Below are 24,432 nucleotides of genomic sequence, written 5' to 3'. Positions count from 1 at the left end.
AAAAAAAAAAAAAATCTCACATTGTAGCATTGTGGACAAGACCCTTTGTGATCTAACTTCTATCTCTAGCCTCATTTAAGTCGCCCCCAGCGTAAGCTCCAGCCACAAGTGTCTACTTAAGAGATTGCCAAACAAACCGTGTTGCTTCATGCCTTTCAGTTCTGCACATGCTATTTTGTCAGTGTGCTGATTTGTCTGAGTGTCCTTCTGTCAGGGTACTTATTGTATTATTGCATTTATTTATTTACTTTTCAAAAAATCTCACTCTAGAGGTTTCTTAACCTGGGATACAGGTGGAAGGGTCGTCCATGAATTAGCTGTAAGAAATCTTAGAAAACGCTGAAATTATTTGTAAAATTTCATGTGTATATTCATATTTTTGGAGAATTGAGAATATGCCTCAGAAATACTTGTGAAGCTTTTTAAAAATATAATTGCCTTGGGCTCCAGTGCAAGTATTATACTGTCACTGGACAGTATAGTCCAGTGACAGTATTATACTGAGTTACAGTCTCTTAAGTTAGGGCCCACAAAAATCCATTTTCAAAAAGTTTCCTAAATGATTCTTTAAAACAGGATCTCTGAGCATCATCTACATTAATGCTGGGTCCTGGCTTATAGTGAATGCTTAGTAGATGTTTAAAGAAAGAATAAGGGAGGAACTTACATTCAGGGCATGACCTAAAATAAATTTCCAATGTGAAACCAGAGTGCAAGTGAGAAAATCACAAATTTCCTCTGTTACATAAATTAAGTCATAACATTTGTTTCCATCACCACCCCCTCTTTAGACCCTCTTTAGATATAATTAGTAAAATAGGAGGGCATTGATTTTTTTTTTTTTTCAAAGGTAGAGGAGAGCTTTGGAGAGCTGTCTGCAAAAACGAAAGAAGAATTTAAGGATTAGGCATAGGACAAGTCAGTTGTATGTAGTCCAATTTTGTTTCCTCTCATTGCTTAGGGTTATATTTGACCCAGTGATTTAGTTGCACAGTTTTAGGTTTCTGTACATTTGGATGTCATAGATACCACCACCTTTACACCTTATTTCATAACCTGTGCGTTTAATAAATGGCTAGTGACATGGAAAATGGGGAGACTGATGTGTTGCTTTGGCAAAAAAAATACATACAATATTATTGTCACTGGTTCCAACTAAAGAATGAGGACAGGCTGGGCACAGTGACCCATGCCTGTAATCCCAGCACTTAGGGAGTCCGAGGCGGATGCATCACCTGAGGTCAGGAGTATGAGATCAGCCTGACCAACATGGTGAAACCCCGTCTCTACTAAAAAAATATAAAATTAGTCGGGCATGGTGGCACAAGCCTATAATCCCAGCTACTTGGGAGACTGAGGCAGGAGAATCGCTTGAACCCAGGAGGCAGAGGTTACAATGAGCCAAGATCGTGCCGTTGCACTCCAGCCTGGGCAACGGAGCAAAACTCCATCTCAAAAAAAAAAAAGAATGAGGACAGAAAGATAATTTCCTGGAATGCCTTGCCTTGTGCTTCCTCTATGTTTAAGGTTTTTAAAAATGTGTAAATTAAAATGATGTCCTCTGCCTTTTTTATATAGCATTGTGCTACTGTTGTATGTTTGTGTGTGTGTTAAAAATGATCAGACTCTTTATGCTTTTTTAATTTTCTATTTTATTTTATTGTCTAGGTACTTAAGAGATTATGGCATTGGAAACCCACAATGTTAAAAAACGGAACTTTTGTAATAAAATTGAGGATCATTTCATTGATCTTCCTAGAAAAAAGATCTCTAATTTCACTAATAAGAACATGAAGGAGGTAAGTCTATGGTTTCTAGAAAACAGATAAGACAATTTAAACGGTCAGGTCTCTAGATATCTCTGGTTGAATTGTTTAAACAATGGGAGGATAATAGTTCTGCTTAATCTCCCAGAATTAAGTTGAATTGGTGAAATATAACCAATGTATTTCTTTTTTTTTCTTTGTTAGGTCTTAACCATTTTATTTCTATAAGCTCTAAAAGGCTTTTAATTGGGCTGGGCATGGTGGCTTATGCCTGTAATCCCAGCACTTTGGGAAGCCGAGGTGGGTGGATCACCTGAGGTCAGGAGTTCAAGACCAGCCTGGCCAACATGGTGAAACCCTGTGTCTACTAAAAATACAAAAATTAGCTGAGCATGGTGCTGGGTGCCTGTAATCTCAGCCACTTGGGAGGCTGAGGGAGGAGAATCACTTGAACCCAGGAAGTGGAGGTTGCAGTGAGCTGAGATTGCACCATTGCATTCTAGCCTGGGTGACAAGAGCAAAACTCCATATCAAAAAAAAAAAAAAAAAAGTTTTTAGTCAGTATACTGTTTCAATATAATATAATTTAAATATTTTAGTTAAAGAGGAATTCCAAGAGTGCTTCGTGTTCACTATTGTAAGGTTCATTAGCACTGGTATACTTTCTTTTAAACCACATTTAGGCCAGGCTTGGTGGCTCATGCCTATAATCCCAGCACTTTCAGAGGCTGAGGCAGGAGGATTGCTTGAACCCAGGAGTTCAAGCCCAGCCTTGACAACATAATGAGACTCCATCTCTACCAAAAAATCTTTTTTTCAACTAGCCAGGCATGGTGGCATGCACCTGTGGTCCTAGCTACTGGGGAGGCTGAGGTAGGAGGATCACTTGAGCCCAGGGTGTTAAGGCTACAGTGAGCTGCGTTCATACCACTGCACTTCGGCCTGGGTGACAGAGTGAGATCCTATCTCTAAAACAACAACAGCAACAAGAAAAGAGATTAAAATTTAACTCACTTGTTAAGCATCCTATAAGTTACAGTATAATTTGCAACTAGAGGTGTGGAAAATAGGGGGCTGGATGTTGTATTAATCCGTTTTTGTGCTGCTGATAAAGACATACCCGAGACTAGGTAATCTCTAAAGAAAAAGAGATTTAATGAACTCACAGTTCCACGTGACTAGAGAGGCCTCAATCATGTCGGAAGGCAAAAGGCACATTTTACTTAAACATGGCAGCAGACGAGAGAATGAGAACCAAGTGAAAGGGGTTTCCCCTTATAAAACCATCAGATCTCATGAGACTTATTCATTACCACAAGAACAGTATTGGGGAAACCGCCCCCATGATTCAGTTATCTCCCACTGAGTCCCTCCCACAACACGTGGGAATTATGGGAGCTACAATTCAAGATGAGATTTGGGTGGGGACACAGCGATACCATATCAGATATGTTGCTTTACCAAAAATAACTACATACAATGTTGGTGTATGTTGACTCAGACTACAGAATTAGAACAGAGAAAACATTAATCTGAAAAACTTATCTGTTGAATTTTAGATTTGTTGATATCAATCACAAAATTTACATAACTATTAATGAACTTAAATATGCCTCATTTATTAAGTACAATGAGTTCTGAGTTCCTCTTCAAAGAACCAGTATGTCAGTATGTTCAGCTTTCTTATATTTTGTTCTCCATTTTAAAGTTTAACTTCCTCATTCTTTATGCCTCCTTGCCCCTAGTTTCAGTAAACAACCCACTTCTAGCCTTTATACTCACATATTTAGAGTTCTTAGTCATCCTTAGTCACCTGCTCTGTCCTCAGTCATCTTAGTCACCTGCTCTGTAACCATCCTTCCCGCCAAAACTGCTCCCCCGCCACTCCAGCTCATACCCCTGCTCTCTTTAAAATAGCCTATCAGAATTAGCTTAGACTGTGCGGTCCAACCCTAGCCAATAGGGGAACAACATAGCAGTAGGGACTAGCTGCATTAGGGATAAGAACCCCTTCCCTTCCCTTGTCCAGGGTGCTTTTGCAACCACTCAAGACGTGATTGGCACCCTTCTGCAGAAGTAAATTGCCTTGCTGAGAAATCTTTTTGCCAGAGTGCTGGTTCTTCTTTGCGGCATCGAGCATTTGTTTCTAACAAATTTGGGGGCCAGTCCAGGATTCCTGTTCTCCTCTGGGGAAGGGTCTCCAGTCCTCTCCTATGAGGAGGCATGCCCTGCGGCCTCATTGTGGCGGCCTTATGTAAGGAATCGAGGCCCACCCAGTGTGATGAATAAACCCGGACTCTCAGCAATGCAGGAAGAAACAGACCAACAACTTGGGGAAAAAAAAAATCATCACATACCAGGTAACCCTGTGCATAGACCAAGGTAAGAAACGTCACAAGAGTGACAAAGTATTTCCTTGGTGGTCGGGGTATCTTGGAGGTTGAAAGTGTGCGAATGAGATGCACAACTGAGTGCAAAGCGAGTGTTGAGTCCAGATTTGTGGTTTCGTAGTCACCTCATACAGCTTAGGGCAGCCCTCCTGTAAAGGAGTCTGGGTTGGGGGTTTATACCAACCCACCAATCCCAAGAGGGATCTGACGTTCCCATTAGGGAAGCAGCCAGAGAAGGATAAAGCGAAAGTAGAAGAATGTGAGAAGCCTCCAGCAGCGGGTGTTGAGCCTCTAGGAAAGGAAGGCATGAAATCTCCAGTAGGGGGGATTGAGTCTCACACAAACCTCCAGTAGTGGGGAAGGCAAAAAATTTCCAGTAGGGAAAATTGAGCCTCACCCCGAAAGTCGAGAAATCTCCAGTAGGGGAGATTGAGCCTTACCCCAAAACCATCAAGATGGGAAATATCCCAAGTAAGGTAAGGGATAAAAAGTATAAAGCTAGCAACGATAATATTCCCCCGATAGTCCCCAGGTCTAATATTGAAATATTAGAAGAATAATGAAAAGACCTTAGAGTTATGATAATAAAAAGAATTCAAGAGTCTAAACCCCGCATCCAAAACATTACAAAAGCTTTCAATAACAAGGAAAAGATGAAAGACCTGTAAAATTCCTGAAAAGACTCAAAGAGCAAATGAGAAAATATGCAGGTCTAGAATTAGAAGACCCCCCCGATGAAGGATGTTAAAGCTTCATTTTGTAACTAATAGTTGGCCAGATATTAACAAGAAATTACAAAAGATAGAGAACTGGGAAGGTAGATCTATAGAAGAGCTTCTAAGAGAAGCCCAAAAAGTATATGTAAGAAGAAATGAAGAAAAAAGCAGAAGGCAAAAATTCTGCTGTCCACCATACAACAAAGTAGCCATGGGGCCAGAACCTGTAAGGAAGCTAGACCCCCGCTCTCCAGGCAATATGAAGGGTACAAAAGAGTAAAGCCAGGAGGCTCAAAGGTAGAAAAGAAAAAAGAACAGAACAAATGTTTCAAATGTGGAAAATTAGGTCACTTTAAAAGAAAATGTCCCGAATGAGAAAAGGAAGAAAAAGTCATCCCACTTAGAGCTTTTGAGGAAGACTAGGGAAGTCAGGGGCTGTATCTTTTTTTATCTTGAGTCCCACCAACAGCCCTTGATAAATTTAGAAGTGGGACCTAAATTTGAGCTTATTACCTTTTTAATCAACTCAGGAGCAGCTTGCTCCTCAGTTTGTTACTTTCCATCTAGTGTAACTTGTTCACAAGAAGAACTTCTTATCTCAAGGGTAAAAGGAGAAGGGTTTAGAGCAAAACTCTCAGAGGAGACAGAAGTGAAATATAAAAACTGATCAGCTAGTATCAAATTTATTAATTCCAGATGCAGGGACAAATCTGTTAAGAGAATTAATTCTAAAATTAGGCTTAGGCCTCCAAATCAATCATGGAAAATTCCTCCCCTTCCTAAACTTGCTCACCACCACAGACAAAGAACACATTCATCCCAAGGTATAGTCAAAAGATGGGAATCAAGGAAGGTTACAGATTCCTCTGATTCATGTTAAATTTAAAAAACCCTAGGGAAATGTAAAGAGAAAGCAACACCCTATTCCTTTAAAAGCCAAAGTAAATTTAATTATAGAGACTTCTATAAATATAGTCTTCAATTATAGAAGACTCTATAATTGAAGGTCTTCTCCATGATGAGCTTCTTGAACCCTGTATGTCTCCCTATAACACTCTAGTACTTCCTGTAAAGAAGCCAGACAGGTCATACCAGTTAGTGTAAGACCTTAGAGCTATTAATCAGGTAGTCCAAACCACCTACCCTGTTGTTACTAGTAACTGTCCCCATCCTAGCTTTACCTTCCCCTAGAACTGCCTTTTCATCTCTTTGTCAATGTAAACAAAACAGTAGCCTTAGGAGTACTCACTCAAAAACACGGGGGCCACCGGCAGCCCATAGCCTTTTTGTCAAAAATTCTTGACCCTGTAATCTGAGGGTGGCCTAAATGTATTCAATCTGTAGCAGCAACAGCCCTATTAACAGGAAAAATAAAGAAAATTAACTTTTAGAAGGAACTTCATTGTCAGTACACCTCACCAAGTCAAAACTATCCTTAATCAGAAGGCAGAAAGGTGGCTTATTGAATCAATAATTTTAAAATACGAAGCTATCCTGTTAGAGAGCGATGATTTAACACTAACCACTGATAATTCGCTTAACCCAGCAGGTTTCCTGACTGAGAATCCAAATTTAAAGAGACCTGAGCGTGAGTGTTCAGATTTAATTGATTATCATACTAAAGTCAGACCTGATTTAAGAAAGACCCCTTTCAAACGGGGCAGCACTTATTTATAGATGGCTCTTCCTGGGTAATTGAAGGAAAAAGACATAATGGGTACTCAGTAGTCAATGGGGAACTCCTTGCAGAAGTAGAGTCAGGAATAGTACTCAGTAATTGGTCTGCCCAAACATGTGAATTGTTTGCATTAAATCAAGCCTTTAAAGCATCTGCAGAGCCAAGAAAGGACTATTTATACTGATTTCAAACATGCCTTCTGGGTAGCTCACACCTTTGAAAAAAAAAATTGGAGCGAACAAGGTCTTCAAAGGCCAAGACCTGGTCCACAAGAATTAATCACTCAAGTATTAGATAACCTCCAGTTACCAGAAGAAATAGCTGTTGTCCATGTCCCAGGACATCAAAGAGGTATCTCTTTTGAAAGCTGGGGAAACAACCTTGCAGATCAAATAGCCACACAAGCTACCATTTACTCTGAAATGCCTGCTTTTCACTTAACCCCTTGCCTTCTTCCCCCAACTGCAGTTCCCATCTTCTTTCCCATTGAAAAAAAGAAATTAATAAAAATAGGGGCCAAAGAAAATTCAGAAGAGAAATGGGTGTTACCAGACCAAAGAAAAATGTTATCTAATTCCCTCATGAGAGACCTCTCTCATCTGCATCAGAGACTCATTGGGGACCTCAAGCTATGTGTGATGCAGTCCTTTGGGTTTATGGATGTGTAGGAATTTACACTTTGGCATGACAGGTTACAGATAGTTGCCTAGTACGTAGGAAGACTAATAAGCAGACCCTCAGAAAACCACCTCTTAGGGGAAGGTATCCGGAATTAAGACTGTTCCAAAGTATCCAAGTTGATTACGCCAAGATGCCCCCAATTAGTTGTCTAAAGTATTTATTAGTAATAGTAGATCACCTTACTCATAGGGTAGAAGCTATTTCTTTCAAGTGCAACTGCTAATAATGTAGTCAAAACATTAGTTGAAAATATTACACCCAGGTTTGGATTAATAGGAAACATTGATTCACATAATGGAACTCATTTCACCGCACATGTCATTAAGAAATTTGCCCAGGTACTGGATATATCATGGGAAATCATACTCCCTGGCACCCACCTTCATCAGGAAGAGTGGGGAAAAAAATGAACCAAACTCTAAAAAGCGTCTTAAGCAAATTAGTCTTAGAGACTCAGTTGCCATGGACTAGATGCCTTCCCATTGCCCTGTTGAGAATCTGAACTGCTCCTCAGAGAGATGTCGGCTTATCCCCTTACGAAATGTTCTGTAAGTTGCTCTATTTGCACTCCACTGCTGACATTCCCATGTTCGAAACAAAAGATCAGTTTCTCAGAAATTATATACATAGTTTATCTTCCACTTTCTCTTGCCTCAGAACTAAAGGTCTTTTAGCACAGGCACCACCCCTAGAGTTTCCAGTACACCAACATCAGCCTAGGGACCACATCCTTGTCAAAAGTTGGAGGGAAGGAAAACTTGAACCAGCTTAGGAAGGACCCTGCCTAACCATTGAGACCACAGTTCAAACAGCAGAAATAGGATGGACTCATCACACCCAGGTCAAAAGAGCACTACCTCCTCCAGAATCATGAGCAGCTATTCTAGGGATTACTCTAACCAAGCTAAAGCTAAAACGGGTTTGATCCTCTTATGTTGCATCTCTTTCTTTTCCCCATCTATTGCTAGTCCTCTTGTTATTAATGTAACTAGGTTGAGTTCACCCCAAACTATTACCTTTGATGCTTGCCTTGTGATGCCCTGTGGAGATGTGCCAAGCCAGAGGCAACTCTCCACTTCAGAAAAGTAACTTTGTCCTTCCTAGCTCTTCTCAGACTGGAATTCTGTTAACTGGGATAAGTTAGCTTGGGAAGAGTTTGACGGAGATTCCAGTATAAACTGAGAGTCTTGCCCTCCCAATACAAAGCTTTTATGCCGTAGTTGGTCCAACATTCTGTGGACCACTAAAGAGCAAGAATAGATTGTCCCAAGCAGTAGTTGTAATTTCCTAAAGCTATACATTCATTTTACTAAAGGAACAGCTTCCCCTAACTGTCAGCTAAACCAATGCAATCCAGTACAGGTTATTATCTCAAACCCTCTTAAGTTCTTCCCCTTCTTTAAGCCAATTTCCTTCTTTAAGCCAGTTTTATAATAACGGGGGCTGAGGTTTCAGGAGCAGACCCTATCAGATCCTTTGAAATATTCTTCATTGCTCCTCCACCGCCTACAACTTCCCCTAAGCCTTCTTCCAGAACCTCCCACAACAAAACTGTTGTTCTTCCTCCATCTAATGACAAGACCAAGGTAGCTATTGTAGAAGTCAAATACCTAAAACAAACTTTAGCAATTGAGACAGGATATCAAAATGCCAATGCCTGGTTGGAATAGATCAAATATTTCATCCGCACTTTAAACAAAAGCAATTGTTATGCTCATGTGCACGGCAGGCCAGAGGCCCAGATTGTCCCCTTTCCACTATGATGGTCCTCCAGTCAACCGGGCATGGGCTGTATGGTAGCTCTTTTCCAGGATTCCACAGCCTGGGATAACAAGTCATGCCAAGCTCTTTCTCTGCTATATCCCGAAGTTCAACACCCCGCAGGTTAGCCCCCGAGGGCCATCCAGCTTCCATCTCCTGACACTGAGTTCACTTTGTGTGTCTCACGACAAAGAGGAAACTTAGCATCCCTTAGAGACCTAAAAGGGTGCAGTGAGCTTAAGAATTTCCAAGAACTCACCGACCAGTCAGCCCTTATACACCCCCGAGCAGATGTATGGTGATATTGTGGTAGACCTTTGCTGGACACTCTGCCAAGTAACTGGAGTGTCACTTGTGTCCTAGTCCAGTTGGCTATCCCTTTCACCCTGGCATTTCATTAACCAGAGAAAGAAAAAAACACAATGTCGTAAAGCAAGGGAAGCTCCTTAGGGTCTTTTGACTCCCACGTTTATTTAGATGCAGTTAGAGTCCCACAAGGAGTACCAAATAAATTTAAGACCTGAGATCAAATAGCTGCTGAATTTGAGTCAATATTTTGGTGGGTAACAATTAATAAAAACGTAGATTAGATAAATTCCACCTATTACAACCAACAGCGGTTTATTAACTATACTAGAGATGCTGTTAAAGGAACAGCTGAGCAATTAGGGCCTACTAGCCAGATGGCTTGGGAAAATAGAATGGCCTTAGACATGGTATTAGCAGAAAAAGGGGAAGTTTGCATCATGATTAAAACTGAACGTTGTACCTTCATCCCAAACAATACTGCCCCTGATGAAAGTATAACAAAGGCATTGCCAGGTCTAACTGCCCTGTCCAATGAGTTAGCAAAAAACTCAGGAGTAAATGACCCCTTCACAAGGTGGCTAGAAAAATGGTTTGGTAAATGGAAAGGGATCACAGCCTCCATCCTTACTTCTCTTGCAATTGTAGCAGTAGTGCTTATCCTTGTTGGATGCTGCATCATACCTCGCATCCGCGGGCTAGTCCAAAGACACAGAAACAGCCCTTACTAAAACTTCTCTCAGTTCCCCTCCACCATATTCTGACAAGCTCTTTCTTTTAGAAAACCAAGCAGAACAGCTATACCAAGACATGTGAAAGAAGTTTGAAGAGGAAGACCTGTAAAATTCAAAAGGGGGAAATTGTTAAGTACAATGAGTTCTGAGTTCCTCTGGGAACCAGTATGTCAGTATGTTCAGCTTTCTTATACTTTATTCTCCATTTTAAAGTTTAACTTCCTCGTTCTTTACACCTCCTTGCCCTAGTTTCAGTAAACAACCCCCTTCTAGCCTTTATACTCACATATTTAGAGTCCTTAGTCATCCTTAGTCACCTGCTCTGTCATTAGTCATCCTTTGTCACCTGCACTGTAACCATCCTTCCCGCTGAAACTGCTCACCCTGCCACTCTGACTCATACCCAAATAGCCTATCGGAATTAGTTTAGACTGTGCAGTCCAACCCTAGCCAGTAGGGGAACGACACAGCAGTAGGGACTAGCTGCATTAGGGATAAGAACCCCTTCTCCTCCCTCGTCCAGTATGCTCTTGCAACCACTCCAGGCACGACTGGCACCCTTCTGCAGAAGTAAATTGCCTTGCTGAGAAAGCTTTTGCCAGAGTGCTGATTCTTCTTTGCGGCACCAAGCATTTGTTTCTAACATCACCTATCTACTTTCATTTTTCAGGTTAAGAAATCTCCAAAACAGTTGGCTGCTTACATAAATAGGTAAGAGTTTCTTTAAAGTTTGTGGGGAACAACAAATATGAAAGCTGGGTAAGGATGACAATAAGGGAAAAAATAAGCATTCTTTTATCATAATAATAATTAACTTATTGTCAAACAGCTCCTTTGTGCCAGTATCTGCACTGATAAACACATCAATATTGTCTCTGCTCCTTACAACAGTCCTGCTCTATAGATAACATTACCCCTAACAGTTGATGAGAAAACTTAAGATCAGATAAGTTAAGTGATTTGTTCAGAATCATATAGCTAGAAAAGTGGTAAGAATGACATTTATTCTCAGATCTGCCTAACTTCTAAAGGCACTTTCTACAAAACGACTGGTTTTCAAAGTGTGATTTGAGGACCTGCAGGTCCCTAAAGACCATTCATGGAATTTGTGAAGTCAGAATGACTTCCATAGCAATACTAAGACATTGACTGTCTTCATTTTCATTCTCTTGTTTGAGGGTACAATATAATTTTTCAAGAAGCTATATGCAATTTGATATCACAATAGACTGAATGGAGAAGCAGAAATGAGAACCCAGCTGTCTTTTGTTAAACCAGATATTAGAGATATATAAAAATGTAAAACAGTACCATTCTTCTTACTTTTTAAAAAATTATTTTAGAAAATATGGGGTTTGGGTAAGATATTCCATATTAATATTAATATGTAATTAGTCTTTTTTTGAATGAATTAACAAATGATTTAAATTTTGTTTTAGTTTTTACACAGTAAATATCAGTAGATATTATTCACATAAAAATTATTTTGGCCATGGCTCACACCTGTATTCCCGGCACTTTGGGAGGCCAAGGTGGGTGGATCATGAGGTCAAGAGATCGAGTTCATCCTTGCCAACAGGGTGAAACCCTGTCTCTACTAAAAATACAAAAATTAGTTCAGCATGGTGGCGCACGCCTGTAGTCCCAGCTACTCGGGAGGCTGAGGCAAGAGAATCACTTGAACCTGGGAGGTGGAGGTTGCAGTGAGCTGAGATTGCGCCACTGCACACCGGCCTGGCAACAGAGAGAGACTCCATCTCAAAAAAAAAAATATTTTGAGTCATTAATAATTTTTAAGAGGGCAAAACATCCTGACACTAAAACGTTTGAGAACCACTGTATTAAACCATGAGGCTTGTTCTATCGTGTTCTTACTCAAATTAATATACTTCAGCTTAATTAAATGTTAAAATATTCATTTAACATTTGCAGTCTTATTTGCCGCTTTGTTAGAAAAAGATCAGGTTTCTGGAAAATGTTGTGATCTTACTGCCAGAATGGCCTTTAATATTTCATTTTTAAAAGCATTCTGGTTATTATGTCTGTCTTCATTTTTATTTGGCATAAAATGTCATCCTGTACATTGTCTTCCAGATAATTTGTAATTTCCCTTTTACTTTTCTCTTCAACTCAGAATTAAGATTTTTAAAATTCTATTTACTTCTAATTTTAGTGGATTACAATCACAAAATATAGCCTATTAATTCTCTGTTTAAAAACTTTTAAAGGATTTCATATGGTTTTTTCATTTAAGAAAATAAATTCTTTTTACAGAACAGTTGGACAAACTGTGAAAAGCCCAGATAAACTTCGTAAAGTGATCTATCGCAGAAAGAAAGTTCATCATCCCTTTCCAAATCCTTGTTACAGAAAAAAACAGTCCCCTGGAAGTGGGGGCTGTGACATGGCAAATAAAGAAAATGAACTGGCTTGTGCAGGCCACCTGCCTGAAAAATTACACCATGATAGTCGAACATATTTGGTTAACTCCAGTGATTCTGGTTCTTCACAGACAGAAAGCCCATCATCAAAATATAGTGGGTTTTTTTCCGAGGTAAGTCTTTTCTCTAACTCATATCTAGTTTAACTTTGTTCCTGTTATAATCTTGATTTTTTCTTTGCCATATTCCACTAGCAGAATAATTTGTCACCTATTGAATGTAGACTTATTTGAGTCATAGTAACTCCCTGAGACAATTTTCTAGATTAACCAAATTTGAATTAATAATTTATTCCATTTCTCTAAGATGGGATGAAATGCTTAGCAGGCTGCTAAAACTATCCAGAATGACAAGTTAGCCAGTAGAGATTTAAAGGAAGGGAAAAGGAGAAATCTTGCCTAAAAAAGTAGAGCACTAGGCCAGACACTGTGGCTCACGCCTGGAGCCCGAGGTGGGTGGATCACGAGGTTAGGCGTTTGAGACCAGCCTGGCCAACATGGTGAAACCCCGCCTCTACTAAAAATACAAAAATTAGCCGGGCATGGTGGCGGGCGCCTGTAATCCCAGCTACTTAGAAGGAGGCTGAGACAGGAGAATCGCTTAAACCAGGGAGGCAGAAGTTGCAGTGAGTTGAGATCGCACCATTGCACTCCAGCCTGGGCAACAGAGCGACTCCGTCTCAAAAAAATAAAAATAAAGAGAAGGACAACATCTGCAGGCAGATCACCTGAGTTCAGGAGTTCGAGGCCAGCCTGGCCAACATGGTGAAACACCCCCTCTCTACAAAAGTACAAAAATGAGCTGGGCATGATGGTGGGTGCCTGTAATCCCAGCTGCTTGGGAGGCTGAGGCAGAAGAATCACTTGAACCTGGGAGGCAGAGGTTGCAGTGAGCCGCGATCATTCCATTGCACTTCAGCCTGGGCAAGAGAGCAAGACTCCATCTCAAAAAAAAAAAAAAAGTAGACCACCGAAGCCAGTTATCCAGACACATTTTGCCAGGCTCTCAATATTGCCTAGTTAAAGCATAGTTCAGGCAAACCTGCTGTGGTTTGCTGCTCTTCTGGCTCAAGCAAAACTGGTTGTTTTAACAGACTCAAAAGCGTTTTTGAGAGTGATAGAAATATTCTAAAACTGGGCCTGGCCAACATGGCGAAACCTCATCTCTACTAGAAATACAAAAATTAGCTAGGCATGGTGGCACACTTTGGGAGGCCAAGGCAGGTGGTCAGGAGTTCAAGACCCGCCTGGCCAACATGGCAAAACCCCATCTTTACCAAAAATACCAAAATTACCCAGGCGTGGTGGTACACGCCTGTAATGCCAGCTACTTGGGAGGCTGACGCTCAAGAACTGCTTGAACCTGGGAGGCAAAGGTTGCAGTGAGCCAAAATCTTGTCACTGCACTCCAGCCTGGGTTACAGAGTGAGATTCTGTCTCAAAAAAAAAAAAAAAACATGGGCAAAGGACACAATAGACACTTTTCAAAAGAAGACATACATGTAGCTGACAAGCATATGAAACAATGCTCAGCCTAAATGCTAAACCTAAAATCACTAATCATTAGAGAAATGCAAATCGAAACCACAACAGGATATCATCTCATACCAATTAGAATGGCTATTATTAACAAGTCAAAAAATAACAGATTCTGGCAAGGTTGTGGAAAAAAGAGAACACTTATACAATGCTGGTGACAATGTAATTTAGTTTCAGCCATTGTGAAAGCAGTGTGACAATTTTTCAAAGAACTTAAAACAATCTCATTATTGGATATATACCCAAAGGAATATAAAACATTCTACCATAAAGACACATGTATGCGTATGTTCGTCACAGCACTATTCACAATAGCAAAGACATGGAATCAATCGAAATGCCCATCAATGGTAAACTGGATAAAGAAAATATGGTGCATATACACCATGGAATACTATATGCAGCCATAAAAAGAACGAGATTGTGTCATTTGCAATCACACGGGTGAACCTGGAGGCCATTATCCTAAGCGAACTAATACAGGAACAGAAAACCAAATATTTCATGTTCTCAGTTGGAGTGGGACCTAAACACTGCGCTAGTGCATATGGACACAAAGATGGGAACAACAGACATGAGGCCTACCTTAGGGTAGAGGGTGAGAAGAGAGTGAGGATCAAAAAACTACCTATCAGTTACTACGCTTATTACCTGTGTGACGAAATAATCTGTACACCAAACCCCTACAACATGCAAACTACCTATATAACAAACCTGCACATGTGCCCCTGAACATAAAATAAGTTTGTTTTGTTTTGTGTTTTGAAACAGGGTCTCTCGCTCTATCACCCAGGCTGGGGTGCAGTGGTGCAATCTTGGCTCACTGCAACCTCCACCTCCCAGGTTCAAGCAATCCTCCTACATCAGTCTCCAGAGTAACTGGGACTACAGGCATGTGCCACCACACCCAGCTGATTTTTGTATTTCCTATAGCGACAGGGTTTTGCCATGCTTCCCAGGTTGGTCTCGAACTACTGAGCTGAAGTGATCAACCTGCCTCAGCCCCAGCCCAAAGTGCTGGGATTACAGGTGTGAGCCACTGTGCCTGGCCAGAATAAAAGTTCTTTTTAAAAAGTTTCAGTTATGCATTTTAAAAACTACCCCAGTGAGACATCTTTCTCAAGAACCTCCTTTTACTTTACATTCTCATTTTCACTACTTTTCACTAAACCTTACATTTAACTGATAGGTTTAATGATTATTCTTGTTTCATACCTGTTTTCTTGATTGACCAGTACCTGCTCTAAAAACCTAAATCTGAAAGTGATACCATAGCATCTTAGCCAAGTTAAAATACATATAACCATTGACCTAGCTGTTCCAATTGTAAAATTAATTTTAACAAAAGTATCTGTACAAGTGCACATAATTACATATATCAGGATGTCCACTGACACATAGTTTTGATAGGTAAAAAACATAATCTAAATAAATTATGGTATATAAAGACTAGAGAATATGCTATTGTTTTTTTGTTGTTGTTGTTTTTAAGAGATGAGTTCTCACTGTCTCACTGTCTTTCCCAGGCTGGACTCAAACTCCTGAGCTCGAGTGGTTGTCCCACCTCAGGTTCCCAAGTAGCTGGGACTATAGGCACACAGCACTGTGCCAGGCTATGCTGTTGTTCTTTAAAAGTGAAGTTGGGCCTGGTGTGGTGGCTCATGCCTGTAATCCCAGCACTTGGGAGGCCAAGGCAGGTGGATCATGTGAGGTCAGGGGTTCGAGACCAGCTTGGCCAACATGGCAAAACCCCATCTCTACTAAAAATAGAAAAATTAGTTGGGTGTTGTGGTGGGTGCCTGTAATCCCAGCTACTCGGGGAGGCTGAGGTAGAATTACTTGAGCCCGGGAGGCGGAGGTTGCAGTGAGCTGAGATTGTGCCACTGCACTCCAGCCTGGGCAGCAGAGCAAGACCCTGTCTCCAAAAAAAAAAAGGCTTGATTTGTGTTTTGACATTGAAAAATGTTCATATAGGTAAAAAAGCAAGGTTTTGAACAGTATAGGTAATTAATTTTTCAGAGTGTTTATATGTGTACTTAATTTGTCTTTGTCTGGAAAATGGTCTGGAAAGATACATATCAGTCTGTTAACTGTAATTATTTCTGCGGAGTGATATTGGATGTTTTTGTGTAGAGAGTTTTTACTTTTTATCTTACATAGTTCTGTGTTAAACACATTAGAACAGGAAAATGACACTTCATTACTTAACAATAAATAGATAAATTTAAATGGTACTACAACACTTGTCAAAAACTGAGTTTTTGTGATTCTCATGCCATTCAGTTGGTAATGACTAGCCTATATGTTTACATTTTTCTTTTATCCATGTTATAAATTAAGTCCTAGTTTATCGGTCAGCTAAAAATAATTTTACAAATTATTGGGTTTTAAAAGAAAAATGGTAGCTAGTAAAAAGTATAAACGGGTCTTAAATTTGTTCAGATCATTTGTTTACTATGGTCAACTGCAGTATTCCTTTTTGTGGGCCAGTAAAAGGAGTTACCTTTGCATGATTTTTAACTATGTCTACCAGAACGATTTAATAAAAAAATAGTTTCATACTCTGTTTCGGTGTGCTTTTTAACAAATCAGATTATTGCCTTTCAGGTTTCTCAGGACCATGAAACAATGGCCCAAGTTTTGTTCAGCAGGAATATGAGATTGAATGTAGCTTTAACTTTCTGGAGAAAGAGAAGTATAAGTGAACTTGTAGCTTATTTGTTGAGGTAAGTGTGACCTTTTATCCTCTTTGTTCAATCACTTTTTTTCTGAGACAAGGTCTTGCTTTGTCATCCAGGTTGGAGTACAGTGGCGCAATCACGGCTCACTGCAGCCTCAACCTGCTGGGTTCAAGCAGCCCTCCCACCTCAGCCTCCCGAGTAGCTGAGAATACAGGTGCACATCACCACACCTGGCTAATTTTTAAAAAATTTTTTTGGAAGACATGAGGTCTTATGTTTCCCGGGCTGGTCTCGAACTCCTGAGCTCAGATGAACCTTCTTCATTATTCTAAACTGCCTATATGTAGCTTCAGTAGAGACAGTATGGCTTAAATTACATTCATCACCCATCTAAGAGTAACCAAAATACAGAAAACAATGTTTTATCAGATTGAACAAAGCTGTTACCTTTCCTGACTGTCATTCTTACCTATAAAACTAAGAGATAACGATATGGGAAAACTAACCTTCTAAAAATCCCTTTTGAGGCCAGGTGTGGCAGTTCTTGCCTATAATCCCAGCATTTGGGAAGGTTGAGGTGAGAGAGTCACTTGAGCCCAGGAGTGAGAGACTGAGCAACATAGCAAGACTCCATCTCTACAAAAAATAAAAATAATAAGCCAGGCACGGTGGTACATGCTTGTGGTCCCAGGTACTTGGGAGGATCACTTGAACCCAGGAGTTGGAGGTTGCAGTAAGCTGTGATTATGCAACTACATTCCAGCCTGGGCAACAGAATGAGACCCGTTTCTTAAAAAAAAAAATTGGTAAAAATAAAAAGTAAACATCCCTTTTGAGTGGGAATTTGAAGCATTACTTTCCTCATTGTATTCAAGTCTCTCAGATGTTACCTTAGGGAAGCCTTCTTTGACCAACTTATTTTAAAATACCTATTTCTCCACTCCCTATCTCCCTTTCCTGTTCTATTTTTCTCCATAGCACTTACATCAACCTGCTCTATGTGTCTTATGTCTTGTTATTTGTTTATTGCCTGTCTCTGTGCCACCCCCCAACCCCCACACTTGCTCACGCACTGGAATACAAGCCCTGTGTCTTTGTTCATTGCTGTATCACAGACATGACTCATTGTAGATACTGACATTGTTAAATGAATGAATTTTCTCAAAAGCAGTGTGAATAATCATAATATGAAAGTAAATAACGAAATCAGCTCTCTAAGGCAATGCTATTCTTTTTATACTCTCAGGATAGAAGATCTTGGCGTTGTGGTAGATTGCCTTCCTGTGCTCACCAATTGGTAAAAACAATATTTTTCAGAAAAAAGTAAGATTAAAGGAGGTCAAATTATGGCCCATCCATATTTTTATAACTTGGTATTTATTTTAGTTTACAGGAAGAAAAACAATATATCTCACTTGGCTGCTGTGTAGACTTGTTGCCTCTAGTAAAGTCACTACTTAAAAGCAAATTTGAAGAGTAAGTGCTAATCTGAATCTTGATTCATTTTTCTTTTTCAATATCCTTGATTTTGTACTTTGTGAGTACATAGTAGATTGGGCTCCATGAGACATACAAGGTTTCTGTTTTCAAGAAGCTAGTAGTACAATTAGGAAAAGAATATGAAATGACTAAAGGACAATTATAAAAGCATATCTAAACAAATTACACGAAATATACTTTTGTGAAATAGATCATGAAGGTAACAAATTTTTAAAAGGGAAGACACCAATGTGTGTATGTGTTTTTTGGGAGGGAAAGTATCATCTCTTATAAGAAGGGTTTTTAGATGAAAACACTTGAATTTTGTAACAAAATGTCATTTCAGATATGTTATAGTTGGTTTAAACTGGCTTCAAGCAGTCATTAAAAGGTGGTGGTCAGAACTATCATCCAAAACAGAAATTATAAATGATGGGTGAGTATACCTTTAAAGATAAACTCATGCTGAAATTTTCTTCAGGAAAGCAGCTTGATTAAACTAGGTAATAATTTTATCCCATTATCATCAGTGCATGGTATTTATTCTTTTTATATTCAGAGAGATACTAACTTAAGATACTGTTCATGTGAAAACCACACTTGGAAATTGAATTCCAGAGCCTACTAACCTCCTGTATCTCTTCTTCTGGCACAACCCTACCCTTCATTTTAGAAGAAAAACACAATAGTGGTTTAATTCTCATATTCATTATATGAGTAAGGGAGGAAAAAGAGATGCCCACAGTAGAATAAGGAATGGAGGCACCCTGCAGGGTCCTTTAGCCTAGACATTAACCTGAGAGTCCGGTGTTGATGTTTACAGTTCTAAAAACTGTATTATTACTGCCTTGATGTGAAAATTTGTGGGTATTCTACCAGAGTATAGCCAGATTATCATGAAACCACAGAAAAATGTCTCCCAACAGTTTCCTTAAAGTCCATAATTTTGGGCCAGGCACGGTGGCTGATGCCTGTCTGTAATCCCAGCACTTTGGGAGGCCAAGAAGGGCAAATCACTTGAGCTCACAAGTTTGAGACAGCCTGGGCAACATGATGACACCCCGTCTCTACAAAAAATACAAAAATTAGCCAGGCATGGTGGTGTGCGCCTGTAGTCCCAGCTACTCAGGCTGAGGCAGGAGGATCACTTGAGCCCAGGAGGTGGAGGTTGCAGTAAGCCGAGATGGCACCACTGCACTCCAGCCTGGGAGATAGAGCCAGCCCTTGTCTCAAAAAAAAAAAAAAAAAAAAAGTCCACAATTTCTTTTGTAGGCTCTCAAAATTTTCTACTTCACACCAAGGAATGTCCAAATGTTCCAAATGCCTGGTCATTTTCTTACCTGCTTTGACAACTAAATAACCTTTAATTTTCTTTTTTTTTTTTTTAATTGAAATCAAGTAAGAAATTTTATTAATTTTGGAATTGAAAAAACATCTTTTGTTTTTTCCAAGAATTAATTAAATTGGAGGTGTTTGGCGGTATTATGTGGATAAACCTTTAATTTTCATGACTGACATACATTATTCTAGAAGTTATTTGACTTTTTTTTAATTTCTCTCCACGTTCCCGAATGTTTTATTTCAAATAGCATCATTTTCTCCTGAAAAATACCTGAAAAATTTTAGAACAGTTTTTATTATGCATATTTATGATGAAAGTTTATATCTTAATATATTTGCTTTCTCATTTTTCTTCCTTTTTTTTCTTTTAGAAATATTCAAATTTTAAAACAACAATTAAGTGGATTATGGGAACAGGAAAACCATCTTACTTTGGTTCCAGGATATACTGGTAATATAGCTAAGGTAATCTATATTTAAGCTTATAAATTAAACATTAAAAATTAGAAATAATATTTTACATTTATAAATTAATTTTTCAAGTCTCTAGGCAAAATAATATGATACTGTTCTAATGTCTAAAGTCAATTTCATATTTTCAAATGCTTCAGGTCCTCTGCGTGTAACTGTGACCTTGGCAGCAAGCGCAGGAATTGGCCATTGAACATGTTTCATGTACAGCCCCTGAAATGCTATGCTAGAGGATATTTACAGAGGGTTTTAATCAGAGAAAAGTATTTGAAAAAATTTTGAGAATCCAGTAAGGACAGCATCAGAAAACAAGATGAGGAACTCAGGAAACAAGAGATAAGGAACATAATTAAATGGTTTTGGAGATTAAGTTTTACTTTTGCTAATAATGTTATGCTTTTTGAGAAGGTAAACTATTTAAATCACAGTGAATTTGACTTTGGTCTTTATTGATTTGTCTCGTAAAGGAAAAAGGAAAAATTGCTAGTTTGAATTTTAATATTTAAACTCCAGAAAACATTGGTAGTTAGGTCGGGCACAGTGGCTTACACCTTGTAATCCTAGCACTTAGGGAGGCCAAGGCAAGCAGATCACCTGAGGTCAGGAGTTCGAGACCAGCCTGGTTGGTGAAAACCCGTTTCTACTAAAAATACAAAAAATTACCTGAGTGTGATGGCGCGTGCCTGTGATCCCAGCTACTCGGGAGGCTGAGGCAGGAGAATCACTTGAACCCGGGAGGCGGAGGTTGTGGTGAGCCGAGATCGCGCCATTGCATTCCAGTTTGGGCAACAGAGTGAAACTCCATCTCAAAAAAAAAAAAAAAGAAAAAGAAAAAACATTGGTAGTTAAAAATTAATTGAAGAAAAAATTGTCATTAAGAAATACTTTTAGTCTATTACTAGGCATACTGCTATCATAAATGGGCATTAGCCAGGAATATAAAAAGCATTCTTTGGTTTTAAATATATATATATATATATATATATATATATATATATATTTCTAAATAAGAGAATTTATGTCATGGACTTAGTTATAAAATTTTTCTCGGAGACAAAACAACTTCTTAGAATTCCAGGGGAAGAAAATACAATGCTAAGAGAAACAGAGGCTTGGGCAAACCTAGGTAGCCTTGAGGGATAATCTGGCTTCTACTCCAAGATCATAAGTTCAGATCTTACAGGAGACAGAAGCTTTCAGGGAATTAATGTAGCTGAGGGAAGAAAAGCAAATGAGAGTGATACCAACAGTGACCAACCAGAAGCTTATCTCCTGTCAAAGTGACAGCCACAAAGGAGCTCTGGCCATTGCTATGGAAGACCATGGCCCCTCTCCCCCCCAAAAAAATTTCTCAGATACCTTCAAAAAAAAGAAGCAAAATGATATATCAACCAAGTTTGTTACCACTATGTGGGATTTTACTCTATAGAATTCTTTTTTTCTTTTTTTTTTTTTTGAGATGGAGTCTCGCTCTGTCGCCCAGGCTGGAGTGCGGTGGCGCAATCTCGGCTCACTACAAGCTCCACCTCCTGGGTTCACGCCATTCTCCTGCCTCAGCCTCCTGAGTAGCTGGGACTACAGGCGCCCGCCACCATGCCTGGCTTTTTTTTTTTTTTTTGTATTTTTAGTAGAGACAGGGTTTCACCATGTTAGCCAGGATGGTCTCGATCTCTTGACCTCATGATCCACCCACCTCGGTCTCCCAGAGTGCTGGGATTACAGGTGTGAGCCACCGCACCTGGCCTATAGAATTCTTAATGATGAAAATCTTATGAACAAATCAATCTCCTAGGAAGTTTTTGTTGTTGTTTTAGGTTTTTAGAGCGTACATGACGTATTACCTTGCTCTAAAGGGGTGTTGCATTCTGTATAGAAGAACTAAAAAATGATTGTTCCTTATGACTGAAATTTGCTTTCAATCAGAATTTTTTTATTTTTATTTATTTATTTTTTTGATACTGAATCTCGCTCTGTCGCCCAGGCTAGAGTGCAGTGGTGCAAGCTCGGCTCACTGCAACCTCCGCCTCCTGGGTTCAAGTGATTCTCCTGCCTCAGCCTCCCGAGTAGCTGGGATTACACACATGCCTGGCTAATTTTTGTATTTTTAGTAGAGACGAGATTTCACCACGTTGGCCAGGCTGGTTTCGAACTCCTGACCTCAAGTGACCCACCTACCTCCCCGCTCCCAAAGTAATGGGATTACAGGCAGGAGCCACCACACCTGGCCACAATCAGTTTTTTACAAAGGGAGAAGCTTTATTGTGAATATGACTTTAAGGTACCATTTATTATTGAGGACAATACTGAGTGATTAAAAGTTCAATGCGAAGTTCCTTATGATGAGACTTTATTACAAAATTAAACCATCAATTAATTTGTAATTTTTTGAGTATAGAAATTGAAAGAAGAGGGCCGGGCAAGGTGACTCATGCCTGTAATCCCAGTACTTTGGGAGGCCAAGGTGGACAGATCACGAGCTCAGGAGATCAAGACCATCCCGGCCAACATGGTGAAACCCCATCTCTACTAAAATACAAAAAATTAGCCGGGCGTGGTGGTGTGCACCTATAGTCCCAGCTACTCGGGAGGCTGAGGCAGGAGAATCACTTGAACTCTGGAGGTGGAGGTTGCAGACAGCCAAGATCACACTACTGCACTCCAGCCTGGTGACAGAGCAAGACTCTGTCTCAAAAAAAAGAGAAAGAAATTGAAAGAGGTTATTGTCAAGCTGGGCTCAAGTGAATATAGCACTGATAGTAAACAGCACTGATAGAATTTCTGTGAATGTTAGCTATGAAAGCAGAGTTGTTTGAGCATAGGAACCAACACATTCATTTAGCACTTAGCAAATATTTATTGAGCACATACTATGTGCCAGGCCCTGTGCTGAACAAATGCAGATAAAAGCACTGAACAAGACACATCTTTTACCCTCAAAAGGTCACAAAAGGAAACTAAGGCAAATTAAGCAACAACAAAAAAAATGGATTGTTTATGTTTGTATTTACTGTACTGTCTAATGAAATGTTTTTGTTTTATCTTCTAAGGATGTAGATGCATATTTATTACAGTTACATTGAGAGATTTCATCTACTAAAGAGCATTTGGTTTTTCAAAACATCCCTGAACTGTATAATTTACAAAAAAAAAGTCTCGTCTGAGAACTGTGAACTGTGGAAGAAATCAAAACTATTTTTTCTTTTAAAAAGCCACATAATGAAACCACTAATGAAATCCCAACAATCTGCTTCACATTGAAGTGGAAAAATATCCAAAAGGAGCAGCTTCAATTTCATTGAGGTGAAAGTGCACTATGAAGATTGTTCACCTTTGCTGCATTTGGGAGTTATATGGTTATTTGGTAACATTAAGAACTACTGGATTTTAATGCAATCCTGCATAAAAATATAATTTATACTATGTGAAAAAGTAAGACAGGACTTACCACTAGGAACCACCAAGACCAATCATCATTAACTTTTTTAAGATTGTGTTTTATTTAAAAAAAAAAAAAACACTTAAATGTGTGCAGCTATTTTCTTATGTTGAAATGACTGAAAGTTTAAAACATGAAAAAAATCAATATTAAACATTTTTTGTTCACACTGAGATACTGTGTATGTAAAAATGCCTTAATTATTAATAAGCCAATGTGTTATGATACCAATATCTGTTTTAAAAAACTAAAACCAACCATGCTTCTGGCATGATAAAATCATGGAATTAAATCAGGGGTTTACATTCTTGTAGAATGTTCTTGAAACACTCTGTGCACCATTTTTAAAACTTGAGAATAGATTTAGTATCTCTGATATTTTTTGCCAGAATCATCTCATGTATGTATGTGTTATCCCTATCTAAGGAAAAAGGTGAATATGTTTTTGTATGAATGTTTAACTGGAAATGTCCATGGACTTGGCTAATTTATATTTACTTTTTATTGTACATAGATTTCTAATATTTTTCATTCCTGTATCATTTAAACTTCCTTCATTTGAGTAAATTCACTAAATATTTCTATTTTTTGCTTTTTTAAATTCTGATTTTATATGAATTCTAATTCTTTTTCACTACATATGTTTTAAAGAGTTACATACAGTGATTTAGAATGGTTTACAGTTAATGCTGATCTTGTATTTTAAATTCCAACACTTTGTGTCACTACCTCCTCTAAGGGTTAGTATGATATGCTAGCAGACTGTATGAGGTCTTTTTTTTAAAATACCATTTTTAGTGTCAGTGAACCAAATTCTGGAATGTCTTAACAGCTCTAAATCTTATTTGTCTTGAAAATGATTGGGGTTTAATACCACTGCTGGTGGTTCACACATCATCCCATCCTTAATATGCCTGACAGGCATCTGAGCAAAGGTTTTTAGTAATTGAATTTCTCTGCAGTAGTCCTTCAAGCACTTGAATGTAAACCTTTAGCATTTACCCGTTTAATGA

General features: G+C 39.1%; 1 protein-coding gene across 15 annotated transcripts in view; it reads left to right on the top strand.

Annotated features, from left to right (window-relative positions):
* The window catches only part of KATNBL1 (katanin regulatory subunit B1 like 1), a 68,111-nt gene extending 44,108 nt beyond the window's left edge, over positions 1–24,003 (top strand). For 5 of the 15 annotated variants that reach the window (XM_054450490.2, XM_063652552.1, XM_054450492.2 and 2 more), the window contains 10 exons: positions 1,669–1,799; positions 10,080–10,160; positions 10,703–10,743; positions 12,307–12,586; positions 16,619–16,737; positions 17,939–17,989; positions 18,079–18,168; positions 18,518–18,607; positions 19,884–19,977; positions 23,031–24,003. In XM_054450490.2, the coding sequence (XP_054306465.1) occupies positions 1,683–1,799; positions 10,080–10,160; positions 10,703–10,743; positions 12,307–12,586; positions 16,619–16,737; positions 17,939–17,989; positions 18,079–18,168; positions 18,518–18,607; positions 19,884–19,977; positions 23,031–23,063 (996 nt within the window). In that variant the 5' untranslated portion in view covers positions 1,669–1,682 and the 3' untranslated portion in view covers positions 23,064–24,003. The other 10 variants (XM_054450495.2, XM_063652555.1, XM_063652554.1 and 7 more) reach the window with 4 other exon arrangements.
* The last annotated feature ends 429 nt before the right edge of the window (positions 24,004–24,432 follow it).

This window comes from Pongo pygmaeus, chromosome 16 (assembly GCF_028885625.2).
Source record: "Pongo pygmaeus isolate AG05252 chromosome 16, NHGRI_mPonPyg2-v2.0_pri, whole genome shotgun sequence".
In the NCBI taxonomy this organism is placed as follows: Eukaryota; Metazoa; Chordata; class Mammalia; order Primates; family Hominidae; genus Pongo; species Pongo pygmaeus.
The sequence above is the reverse complement of the archived record's forward strand: the minus strand, read 5'-3'. Positions and strand labels throughout refer to the sequence as shown.